At 40.8% G+C, this 13135-nt stretch overlaps 1 protein-coding gene across 3 annotated transcripts in view; it reads left to right on the top strand.

Annotated features, from left to right (window-relative positions):
• Positions 1–566: 566 nt before the first annotated feature.
• The window catches only part of fmn2a (formin 2a), a 31569-nt gene continuing 19000 nt past the window's right edge, over positions 567–13135 (top strand). For 2 of the 3 annotated variants that reach the window (XR_008909183.1, XM_056768797.1), the window contains exons 1-5: positions 567–2578; positions 3905–4083; positions 7275–7388; positions 8733–9598; positions 9761–9905. Coding sequence is in view for 2 of the 3 variants with exons in the window: in XM_056768797.1 (XP_056624775.1) it covers positions 592–2578; positions 3905–4083; positions 7275–7388; positions 8733–9598; positions 9761–9905 (3291 nt within the window). In the remaining variant the exon portion in view is untranslated. The remainder of the gene's footprint in view (positions 2579–3904; positions 4084–7274; positions 7389–8732; positions 9599–9760; positions 9906–13135) is intronic. The other variant, XM_056768798.1, reaches the window with a different exon arrangement.

Genomic DNA, 13135 nt, shown 5'->3' with positions numbered 1-13135 from the left:
TAATTCTGCAGTTAAACGGTAAATGTAAACTGTGTACTGGATTAAATCCATATTGTCTAAATCTGTTAAAGTGTGAATCTCACAAGGTTTAGGAATAATGCTGATTTCAGGCGTGCTGGCCACAGTCACACATCAGTTCATGAGATCAGTCTTTTAGCTCACATGATGCTGTGCTGGCACACTGTGTCACACACAAATACAAATCCAGTGCTATTATCAAACATTCCCTGTGCAAATGGATTTAATTTACTCCGAAAAATGGAAACCAATCCTTTAGGAGCTGACTGATTTTTCAGATTTACTTTTCAATGAAGAAGGTAAAAAATATAATTGGATAGAATACTGTGGGCTTAATTTCTATTCCATAGCATTGTTAGCCTACAATTCGAATGAGTGCAATGCAAAAGAAATGTTACTTGGTACTTTATAAAAAGTATTGACACATTGTACTTACTTTTTCAAGCCTAACACAGAATTATTTTACTCACTTTTACTGTATGCACTGTGTTTACTGTATTAAATTGTATCATTCTTTGTTTCGTTCCCTTTAGGTCTGTCAACACGTGTGTAACTCAAGGCATTTGAATCAAGATGCAAACCATCCAGACGATAGAGACACAGCTACCCGTACTGCGAGAGAGTTTCCACTCCTCTCCATTCAGAGAGAGACGTACGGAGAGGAGAAAAAGCAGCCTCACAAATCTCATCAGAAGACAACAGCAACAGCTATTACACCGGCAGCAACACTCAGACTTACATCAGCACCAGTCCTCACGCTCACAGGGTCGCCCTGCACATGCTCAGTTAAGCCGCTCTTCCAGCAGCCCGTTATGCGACCTGACAGAGCGAACTGATGACAGAGAGGGAGAGACCGGGAGGCAGGGGGAGCTGTCTCTCTGGCAGTCCTCGGGCGCAGCGTCACGGCTCACATCATCGCAGCTGCTCCTTTCCTCTGTGGAGAGAGATGGATTAGAAAGAGTGGGGGAGAAGAGAGAGAAGCCAAGAGAATGGGAAAGTCTATCCGAACACACGCGTTCCCAACATGGCCTGATCGCTAAAGGTGTGCGCCTTCTAAGGACCATGGGAAATCAAGAGGCAAAACAGAAGAAGTCTGGGGATGAAGGTGCTGGGGCGTGCGGTGAGGAGCATGAACGCCCCAAGAAGATTAAGAAGTCCCATAGCAAAGCCAGCAAATTATCAAGCGACTCAAGCAAGAAGAAATCCAAATCAGAAGGCTCTAAAGGTTCAGTGTTTTCAAACATTCGCATGCGAACAGGGCTCTCCCGGAAAGGGTTATCCAAAGAGGATGTGCTGGATGCTGGTATTAGGATTAACAATGTTGACGCCAATGGCAGCAATAATGGTGGCATATCGGGGGATGAGCTGGAGGATCCGACTTCTGATAGTAAGCTCGATCGAAAGCAACTCACGGCCGAAAGCAGGCAGTCGACTCTAGACACAACGGAAGATGATGTCGGAAGAGAGACGGAGGGCTCAGGGTCGGATACGGACCTCTACAGCTTTCACTCGGCAGCCGAGACTCACGATCTGCTGTCGGATATCCAGAGAACCATCAGTGAGCAACATCAAATGACAAGTATCGCAGGGGACCAGAATTGTGGTGATGGGGAGAAGGTACAGGTAGGGTCAGAGGGTCAGGATTTGGTCACAGAGGTTCCTGTTAGTGGAGCTGGAGAGATGGTTTCTTGTATGAGTGAACTAGAGAGTGTAGAAAACTTTAAACGTAGTGGAGAATCTGTTGGAGATGTGATTATTAAAGTGGAATCTAATGGAGAGAATACTGATATTACAAATAAACAGAACATGCCGGATACATGTAGCACACAAGATATCACAGCTGTTTACAAATCAACCAGTAACTATAGTTTTCAGGATACCACGGCAACAACCACCTCCTACGAGAGTACAGAGGATGTTTTTGAGAGTTCGTTACTATCTTTGCCACTCGAAGACTGTATCTATGGTAACAACAGCCTGACCCAAAGCCTAGAGATTGGCCTAAATTCATCTGCCAACATTCGTCTCGATGACCCCCAGTTCATCGCTATGTCAAACACCATGCAACAGAAGAGCATTAGTAGTGTGGAGCTGAATGTCGAACCATGTGAAGATGATGAAGAAGAGCGAGAGAAGATCATCCTGAGAAGACGGAAAAGCAGCGCCGCATCTTTCGCACAGTGGACATCTGAGAGTTTTTTGGGCCCTGGGTCACAACCTCGCAGAACATCCAGTACAAACCTTGGGGTTAAACCGTATCCCACAATACAGACCTCGTATGTTAAGACGACCACAAGACAGCTCACCTCACCATGCACCACTCCTTCACCCAGCCCGATGTGCCCTCGCAGGGTCGGATTAGAGTTATGCTTTGGTCAAGGGTCACACAAAGCTGGCAGCTGGAGAGCACGAAGACAGAGGTCCTGCAGCATTGCGGGGCCGGTGGGTTGTCATGACGAATGGGATGAAGCCATCCATGGTCGCTCAGAACTTATAGAAAGAGGCTTTCAGACCATCGGACCCGGGAAAACATCAACAATCTTTCCAGATGTGTTTTCAGGTGAGGATGCTTTTTGGTACAAGGTACTAAATGCAGTATGAAAGAGATTGAATGAGAAGATTCCTCATGAGGAATCAAACGTGGTAATCTAATTCTGAGATCTCAAACTTTTCAAAACCTTGATTCCAAACCTTGGACATCAAAACCAGTCATTGGTAGCACATGTATATTTGTAGCAATAGCCAACAGTACATTGTATAGGTCAAAATGATTGATTTTTTTTATGCCAAACATCTTTAGGTTATTAAGTAAAGATCATGTTCCATTAAGATATTTAGTTATTTTCCTACCGTTAAATTCTGTTTTGTTGTTTCCAAGGTTTAGTGTGCAGTGAAGTCAAAATACATCAGATCTAGCTCTCAAATATGCAAACACACACACAATCCTACAGAAACGCAATCTGACACACTTTGGCTACTGGCTGAGAGAGCTTTGGCTTCTGCCTCATTGAATCTGAATTCTACACGAAGTCATTCATACACAAACAAACACACATGAACACCACGCTGCTCTTGACAAACCCTTCATGAAGGTTGAACTTGGACAGATCAGATAGAACATAGAAAGATAAATAGAGATTTGGTTGAAGTTTTGCACACAGTCCAGACTTAAGGTATGGTCATCTTAAATATGATGACTAACAATCTTGTAGCCACTCTATTTGATAGCTTTTTAGTTTGCTCAGTCGACAGTATATGATTAAAAGGAAATAAAGTAACAGGAAAACAAGAGTCATGTTTTGTAGATTTTTTTATTGATGCGGCACAGAATAATTCTCTCTACTAGAGTGATGGAGGACTTTGGGGTGAGGTATTGAGTTTGTGTCTATCTGATAAATGAGAGAAAGGAAGTTTATGTGTACATTCATGTTCTGGATGGAGGAGTTTATGCCAGTTAATAATGCACTTGCATGCACTTCGGTTTACAGAAATGGCTTTACCCAATTCAGATTTCAGACTAACTATGAATGATGGATCTTGGATCTCTATTTCAAGTAATTTCCACTCTATTTGTTTCTGGTTTAAAGCTACAGTTCTTCATTTTTCATGTTTAAAGCAGTTGCATACCAATGCATACTGATCTGATCTCCCATATTGTTTTGAGTTTATACTCTGTAAAAAAGGTACTTCATGGTTCCATAGAAGAACCGTTTTTTTATAAAAACAACTTTGTTGCAGCTCCTTTGTCATGACAGAAGGTTCTTTAGACTATAATAGAGGGAGAAAGAAATGATTCTTATTAAAACATTTGAATGAACATTCAACATTGCTGCGAAGAACCTTTTGTTGCACATTTTTATAAATGTAGGTCTTTTTTCTTTAACAGGTCGCTCGCTGTTGGAGAGGTGTCTTACGCAGTGGGGTTGTACTGAAGGTGACAGTGGCGCACAGGAAGTTGAGAGGTTCTGTTCCCGTATTTTGGATCTAGGAATTTTACAGCCCTTCAGTGACTGCCTCAGGGAACCGCATGCAGGAAGTGATGTCACGGACAAGCCCACTTTTCAGGTATGGATAACAAATTTATTATTTTTTGTTGCAACGTTTTATTAAACTTCAAACTCATGCATTTGTGGAAAAGTGGAATGTCCCTTTATGACTGTGAATTGTCTTTTGATATACAGTATGTTCACTCTTGTTGCTAATATAGTTTGCCACATGATGACATATGAATTAATACCGGACATATGACCCACTTAAACTGACAGTTGAATGATGAATCATGTATTATAAGCCGCCTTGGGACTCACTATCGACCATTGACTTCTGACAAGTTTTATAAAATGAAAGATTATGTTGAAGTACTCTGGAATAAAATGAAAATAGTCATTTTTGTGCATGAATGTCAACGTTTTGATAATTATTTTGATGATGATGATTATTTATAAAGACAAGGGTTTTGGTGAAGGGTTTTGGTGACGCGAGTCAGGCGTGATCCAGATAATAGAATAAGGAAGAAGCAGAAAAGCTGTTGATGAGTGTTACTAAAAAAGTGCCAAATTTCACACATTCTGTAACACTTTGTCGAACAACCCACAGAGACAATTCTGTCTGAGCAGATGTGAGATGATCTCAGCGGGATAACTTTGTATGTGATAGCTTTGTGATACAGAGAGATCCACGTAATGCATGTTGAAGAGATTTTCTGAGATCGATTTGTGGAAAGTTGCAAATATGCAATAGTTGGTTTTGTCTAGTTGGGTCGAAATATACATTTTGTCTCATGACTGATCTGTAATGTTGTCATGATTCTGTGCTTGGCCAGCCTACTGCATGTGACCTGCATTTTTTATGAACTGACCTCTCGCTCTCTCTCATTCCTGTTATCCTTTGGCTCCGCCTGCCAAAGCAGATTTGTGTCTGGACAGATAAACATTTAGCACACACTTTCCCTTCCTCCTTCTGAGTCATAACTGCACACACTTTTTAACCCATTTAAGCACTGATGTTAATGTGTGGCATGTGTTTATAGACCATGTCTCACACACATTCACAAACATACAGTATATCTGAATATGTGTGCCCGAACAGTGCTTATACACACTCAACTGAACACATCTGCATGCATAAGCCATCTGCTGATCAGGTTACATAAGATGGGTCACATGCCCTGTGTTGTATTCATCTCTTTAGCTCATTCCGTTAAACATATTCATCAGGCGTTCACAGGCTTCAGTGATATGTCGAGTCAGGCTGGCAGCCAAATAGACCTTGCGATCTCTTAATGGCTGAGAATTGTGTGATAATGTAAATGAGTTGGGCTGTTTTAATGATTAACTACTGAAGAATTGTGCATTTCTCATCAGGCAGCATTTACAAAGTTGAATGGAGAAAATCTTTTTTTGTAGCACTTGCCACATATATTGTATACTTTAAGGTTCCATCATTTTTTATCAGTTAACCCGCATTTAACATAAAATTGGCATGAATAAAGTAAATTAGCCATAGTTTTAGAGGTGGATGTTATTACGAAGATAATATTAGATATTCATCAGACGATCTTCTTGTGCTCCGCATTAACACACAGTGCTGCATTCACTGAAATAACGGCACAATAACGCTGTTGTCCTAAGACACTGTGGAACATGACTTAATACTGTGATATCATTGGCTGTGATTTCAGGAGGGGAGTATTGTGATAACATTCACATCAATACTCTCACTATCGCTTCACATCGTCTGTCACAACAGACAGTTACGTAAGGGACAGTCTGGTCCACGTGGGGGTGTTGATGACCCCGGTATGGTTTAAGACATGGCTTCCTAAAACATGTCATTTGACATAAAATTTATTTGAGATTATTTATATATACTATATATTTTATTACCTGAAGTGGAACAATAATTTGTACCCAAATGCAAATATATTTTATATATGTGCTGTATTTCTATTTACTTACATATTTGTATTATTATATTTCTTTTAATATATTATTATTAAATTATATTATAATATTATAATATATTATTATTTTACATATAAAATATATAAATAATACAAATATTTAATTAAATATCAAAAATTGTTAAAGGAGTAGTTTGCCCCAAAATTGTATTTCTGTCATAACTTACTCACCCCAGTGGTGCACTTTGTTTTGAAAAGTGGTGGGGACAAAAACAATACTATAATAAATTGTTTCTCTAATAGGCCTAACTCGTCGGGAATATTTAACATACAAAGCTGGCGGTCCGTCCATTGGGACTCCAGCTCTCCAAAACTATCATTTGGGGAAGGTCACTTGGCTGTTGGGGTGCATTACATTTTAAAACAGTTTATTCTATGACTAAAAATGTCACTTGTTTATTGGTTTAAACGTTTTAGATATAAATGGATCCTTAACAATACAAGCCTTCTGCTAGCATTTTTTTATTTCTTCCAAAAAGTGGTGTGGACATTTCCCACCTGTCACACCCACAAATTACGCTCGTGACACACCCTTGACATTACAAACCATTTCTCCTGCAGAACACAAAAGAAGGTATTTTGAAGAATGTTGGCAACAGAAAAAACGTTGTTCCCCATTGACTCGCATTGGTTTTCTGTCCATACAATAGAAGTGAATGGGGACCAACAGTTTCTGGTTACCAACATTCTTCAGAATAGTTTACTACCTTAGTGTTTTGCAAAAGAAAGAAAGTCAAACAGGTTTAAAATGTCAAGAAAGTGAGTGAACGATGACAGAATTTCCATTTTGAGGTAAAGTGTTCCTTTAACAGAAACATGTTTATCAGTGCAATAGATATTTTTCATAATTGCAAACTGATGATTGACAGGCAGCATAATTTGGAGCAAGCTCTGTAGTTTTACCTTGGTGTACATTCATTCAGTGAAACACTACAACACAGCCTTCATGCTCACACAAACCCATGCCTGTGTGAGTGGTCAGCCTTGCCAACGGCTTTCATTTTGAATATCTGAACATGCTGGCAGTGTCAGCAAGACAAATGTCACCTATTATGTTCCTGTACTAGCCAGTGGCATTTAAAAGCTGTACTTCTCCAGTCTACCACCAGAGGTCGCCCTACACACAGTGCTGCCACAAAACATCAGATACAATATTTCTTGCCGCCTACATGGAATGTTTATGGAATAGAGGGCTATTTTTAGAGTGGTGTATACAGTTTAAACACATTTTACTTTTTATTATGCCAGGATCAGCTCTTTTCATGCCAACTCTCTTTTTTCTCTTTTTATACAGGCAGAGCAACTGTATACCTGGGCTCCAGTGGGTCACAATGAGATTAGAACACCTGGGAAAATGCAAACACTGTGGGCTCTTGCCTCATCCTTACCACAGGTGCGGAAATGTCAGGTGATTAGTTTATAAGGATACTAATAATACCGTCATTATTACATCCCCACTAGAAATAGAAGTTTGTGTGTGCTTGTGCGCGTTTGTATGTTTTGTTTGTGCTTCCTTTGATCTCGCTTCACATATCTCCCATCTGGAAACAACAATATCCTCTTAACCACCTCATAAGCTGTACGTCTCTTTATCGTTGCTAGGAAACCCTCTGTAAACTGCATCCTGATGGCATCCTTTTACCCCAAACTAAACATCTGTCCCGCAGACTCCGTGCATGTCATTCCTTTTTAAGATCCATCATGTTAAGCTCTGATAAATGACTGCTTGTTTTACCGCAGTTAAATCACGCTCAAATTACAAGTTTGTTCTTCAGTTAGGAATATTGTGTAGCTATAAATGGGATTTAGAATGATTTTCAATAGGATATGGCTTTACTGCCCTCTGGTGGTTTTGTCCGCGATGAAATCTTTACAAAATATGGCCTTTTACTAAAATAAATGTACACATATCACGCACTGGCACACATGTGACCATATCAAGTTTCGTGAAGCGACGTCTTTTGGCTCCTAGAATTCCCGAGGCCTAGAGTTCTGGAGCCAAAACTCTCCAAACATCTTTCTGCCTGGCTGAAGAACAGGATTTTGTGAATGAAAGCGTCTCCATTCTCAGTCTGACAGGGTCCTCAGCGTGCGTAACCAGATTCCACGTGTGTGATATGTTCTCCGTAACCCCCCCCCAACCAGTCACACACACCCACACATGCTCTTTGAAGCCGTTTGAAGCCGTGTAATAGAAAGGGTAAAACATTCCCTCCTCATTCCCAGAGACTCTGCGGCTCGCCTTTTAGGAGTCCTAGGAGACGACTTCTGGAGTCTAGACTCATTGGACTTCCTTGACCCTCGATGTTGTGTGTGTGCATGTGTGACTCTGCGGTGTTTGCGTTTGAACCTAGTGTATCTCTTATGTGTTGTGTTAATTTTTATACGTTGTCTGTGGTAGCTCATTCATTTTCTTGGCCTCGGTCTCTGGCCCTCATCCGGGAAGCAGCGCTACGTTTTGCCGATCAGCCAAAGTGCTTTAATTGACTTGTGGGATGCCACATGCGTGCCTGGCCCGTGTTATTAGGAAACACAGACCCTAACTCACAAACACACACACATACCATTCCTCAGAAAAGTGAGTTAAGTCTCCGAGGAGAAACTAACATCCGCTAAAACAAGGCATTAACTCATGGCGGTGCAGCCGAATGTAGCGTTAGCTTGACAGGAGGTGTCTGTGTTTTTCATTCTATGCTGCTGTTTCTTTTTAAGGATGTAAAATCTTTCTTTTCTGCGCCTCTGCTCTACGCAGGATGGATCCACGGGGCAATCTGGGGTCGTTCCGGAAGGGAGCTCTGTTTCCATTCAGGAGCTTGAGAGAATGATTGAAGAATTACTCGCGGAAATATCGGATGTGGAAAAACAGAATAAACTTTTGGACAGCGCAAAGTTTGGAACAAGGGATGGACAAGTGGCTGGTTTTAATCAGACTATTAAACATTCGCAGAATAAAGTAAATGAACAACAAGTTTTCAAGCACGCAAAAGCCATTCAGACCTCGCCAGTCGAGGAAGCCTTCAAATCTCCTTTATTGCCTTTATTAGACCAAGCACGGACTCCCAAATTAAGTGAAAGTGCCACTTCGCCAATGGAATTGCCCTATGTCTGCACCTGCCAAAGAACCAAACAGGAAGTCCCTCCCCTTACAACATCAGCTACACAACCTTCAGCATCAGGCGTATCAATACCTTCAGCCCAACTCCCAGGTATGCCTCCGCCTCCTACACGTTCAGGGATGGCTCCACCCCCTCCTCCACCACTCCCAGGTATGGCTCCACCCCCTCCTCCTCCACTCCCAGGTATGGCTCCACCCCCTCCTCCACCACTCCCAGGTATGGCTCCACCCCCTCCTCCACCACTCCCAGGTATGGCTCCACCGCCTCCACCTCTCCCAGGTATGGCTCCATCCCCTCCACCTCTCCCAGGTATGGCTCCAGCCCCTCCTCCTCCACCTCCTGGCTTTGGTCCTCCTCCTCCTGGTTTTGGGCCACCTCCACCCTTCATAGGATTGATGCCTCCAGGGATGGCTCAAGAGACTTCCCCCCTCAAGGCAGTCATTGAGCCTCCACAACCCATGAAACCACTCTACTGGACCAGGATACAGCTGCATACCAAAAAGTAATCATATGCCTCATTGATTGAATGCTAGACGTATTTGCGGTGTGTATGTTGAATGTTGGCGTTTCAGTTGATTTAAATTCAGCTCAGGCTTGATCAAGGTCACACATGCTAAAACGGAAACAAATATTCTTGTATTTTTCATTTGTTTCCCTCCCATAGGGATGCCAGAAGTGCTTTGGTATGGGAAAACGTTAAAGAGCCGTTGGTTGACTTTGACGAATTTGTGGATCTGTTTGCCAAAAGCGCTGTGAAGGAGAAGAAGAAGCCCATTTCGGACACCATAACAAAATCAAAGGCTAAACAGGTGGGTGGATTTTAAATAACCCTTATAAGTCCTCTTGCTCAATGGTGCATGGGACATGCAATATTTTTTTTCTTTTTTTACTATGCAAAAAGGAAGTAGGAATATCAAAGTTGTTTTTTACATTAGCCCTAAACGGACAATCTGCTCTAAAGAGCACATTTCGTAAATACTGTATGTTATGTCCTTCGGCATATAAACGAAAATGTGATGATGTCTTAGTTCTGTGCAGCCACCATAGTGCTTCCAAAGGGAGGGATGGAGTGAACCATTGGTTGCACTTCACAACCTTACCACTAAATTGCTGCTAAATTTCATACACAGAAACTTTAATATAAATTACACAATGGTAATGTAAAAGTGTTGGTCACTTGTCGATAAACCTCCTCATGTTCAGGACCCCCTCTCGTCCCCGGGCTCCAGACAGCATACTTGCCCCTTTCAACAGCCCTGTCGGTGTTCTTACCACACTGAAAGATTTAACACTGAATTCACACGCACACCTCGTGAATCAGAGCTTTACACACATTTAGAAAATGTGAAATAATTTCCTACTTAATGTTCCCTCAACCAAATTGTGAGAATCTTGAAACCATTAACCATCAGAAAGAACGAAGGCTACCACATCTAAGGAACATTTTCGTCTCTCTCTCTTTCTGATACTGGTGTAAAAATTAGTCACTGGTGAGTGTTTTGCGGTTTCTTTTGTTTGGTGCGAGTCTGGACAGATTTCTGATAACAGCACACAACAACAACCGCCATGCAGCATCCGCTGCACATCATAAAACTTAATGAATGTTTTACATTTTTGCAAGTCTTGTGACATCACTTTCCTAAGATTGTTTAATAAAAGGGACCAAAATGCAAATCATTTTGTTCCAGCATATACATGAAAATACAAAATCTTCACCGCATACTTTTCGTGAAGGGGAACAGCGGGTATTAATTTTGCTATTGTTATCCAAAAATAGAATTAATAGCAAGCTGGATGTTTTGGCATGTAAATGTGGACAATTTTGCATGCTCTCGTTCTCTTTCTGTGGTCTATAAGATCTGAGGAATAGGGGTGGGGGGCTGTATTGAGTTAAAACCCACAACCCACAACCCGCAATCCATCAGCCAACCCAGCGTCTCCAGTCAAACTAGTGTGGTCATGCCACACTTAATGTTTGTCTATGAGAGAGAAACAGCGAGAGTGTGCATGCATTAGATATCTTCTGCAATATAAGAGACAAAAATGTGCTGTCGGCCTACTATGTCTATGTACAGATCAATCACAATGATCCAATCTGGTGATGATATTAAACAACATGCATCCTAGTTACATCTGAAGTCTCATATAACCATGTTCGTTTTATGAATATGATTAATTTTATGACCCATTGCGGTAGTTATCTAGTCTTAGCTGTTAGTTGCTGTACGACCGCTAAACCGCTCACACTAAAGCAAAATCCACATGTTCCCACCGTGACGCTGTTAAAGTATGGAATCAATTGTCATTGGTCGGCGAGAGGCATTTTTCCCATGCAGCGTCTGGTTTGAGATCCAACTCGTCGCAGGCATGAGCGTGTTTCCCACATCATTAATGTAGCGCACCACTCCGCAGTCACGCTGTATTTAGCGGTCGCGAGTCCCGTGGAGATAATGAGAGCCAGCAGATTTCTGATGATCACACTGAGCCTGGCATCACATGCTTTCAAGTGGGGTCTGTACTAGAAGGTTTTCATGGTTTCGAATTCTTTCCAGCAATCAAAATTAGCATGTCATTAGCGGGTGGTAATGACAGAAGACATACCCGGGATTGACCTTAGTGGAGCATGTGTTCTTAAAGAAGTGCACGTGTTAATGAACAGATGACACGGAAAAAGGTGTTTGAGAGTTTTGATGCTAAGATTTTGGGGAATTCGGACAAAAATAACAGCACGTTTTCTGAGATTAAGATAACTGAGCTGGAAAATTGAGAAACAGGGAGAGTAATCGGTCCAGGTCTAAAGGCCTATTCACACCATGAGCGATAACTTGGTTAAAAAAATCTCTCCCTCTAAATTAAGTATAATAGCAACATCCATAAGTGGAATGATATAGTTGCGATCACTCTCAAATCAGAACTAGTTCTGACCGTTTGATTTCGAGCACTGCAATTTACAAAAATGTATGACTTGGTTGAGGGATGTAGAACAGGTGAGTAGCCTCCCATCACCGGGTCAGTATTACTGTTAATATATTAAATAATTGTAAATATATATATTAAAAAATATAGAGAATAATCATTGTTAAAATACCACAATGTCTTAAATGATACATTGACAATTGCTGCTATTCATGTATTGAATAATACAGGCTCTTGGTTCCAATATACAGTATGGAAATGTATTAATAAATATATATCATTATATTTTCAAATGTATTCCCAGTATATTTTGTTTTCTAGAAAACACTTTCCCTTTGTCCTTTCAATTCTATGCAAAGTATCCTAAAAAAATATTTATTTATTGTAACATCACTTGAGGTTGTAAAATCACTTAAAATAAAGTTTACCAGCATGGGCTCTTTGGTGAAGTTGGTTCACCAATGTTGTTTTGCTAATTGAAACGTCTGGTTGGTGCACCAGCACACCATGTTTGAGACCATCTGTCCTGCTCTTTACATGACTTTTCAACTTTAGGCCCATAACGCTTTCCTGAGACCTAAGATACTGTAGCCTTAATGTTTAAGTATGTGGCTTGTATACTATTTGGGGTCTGTAATTGTGGTATTACATTGTAGCCTTTGAAAAGGAGAGAACTCCAGGAATATGTTCTTTTCTAAACCAAAATGCCACTGAATTGAAAACGCAGTCAAAATTAATACTCTGTATAAAAGGGACATTCATGAAAACACACACACAAAAGATTTGCAAATGCCTGGCTATCTAAAAGTGTCCAAATTTTACTCAGTTTAATTTGATCAAACAGGTCTGTTATTTGCGTAATAACTGAAGTGTTCTTTGGCAGAGAGAGAAAAATGGAAAAAGCAAAGGTTTTTATTTGTGGGTGCTATGCATAGACGAATGAGTGTCAGATATCTTCATAATACCATATGAGGAAACTTGTACATTCGCTTTGTTTTTGGCTTCCTTATTAGGCCAAAGTACCTCGCTATGCTATTAAATCATGTTCAGCCAAGATGAAATAGTATTTATATATTTTGTCATCAACAGTAATATTTTCCTTTAAATAACTGAGAAATCAATG

This window comes from Triplophysa dalaica, chromosome 15, assembly GCF_015846415.1.
Source record: "Triplophysa dalaica isolate WHDGS20190420 chromosome 15, ASM1584641v1, whole genome shotgun sequence".
NCBI lineage: Eukaryota > Metazoa > Chordata > Actinopteri > Cypriniformes > Nemacheilidae > Triplophysa > Triplophysa dalaica.
Note: the sequence above shows the minus strand (reverse complement) of the source record. Positions and strands in the feature narration are given on the sequence as shown.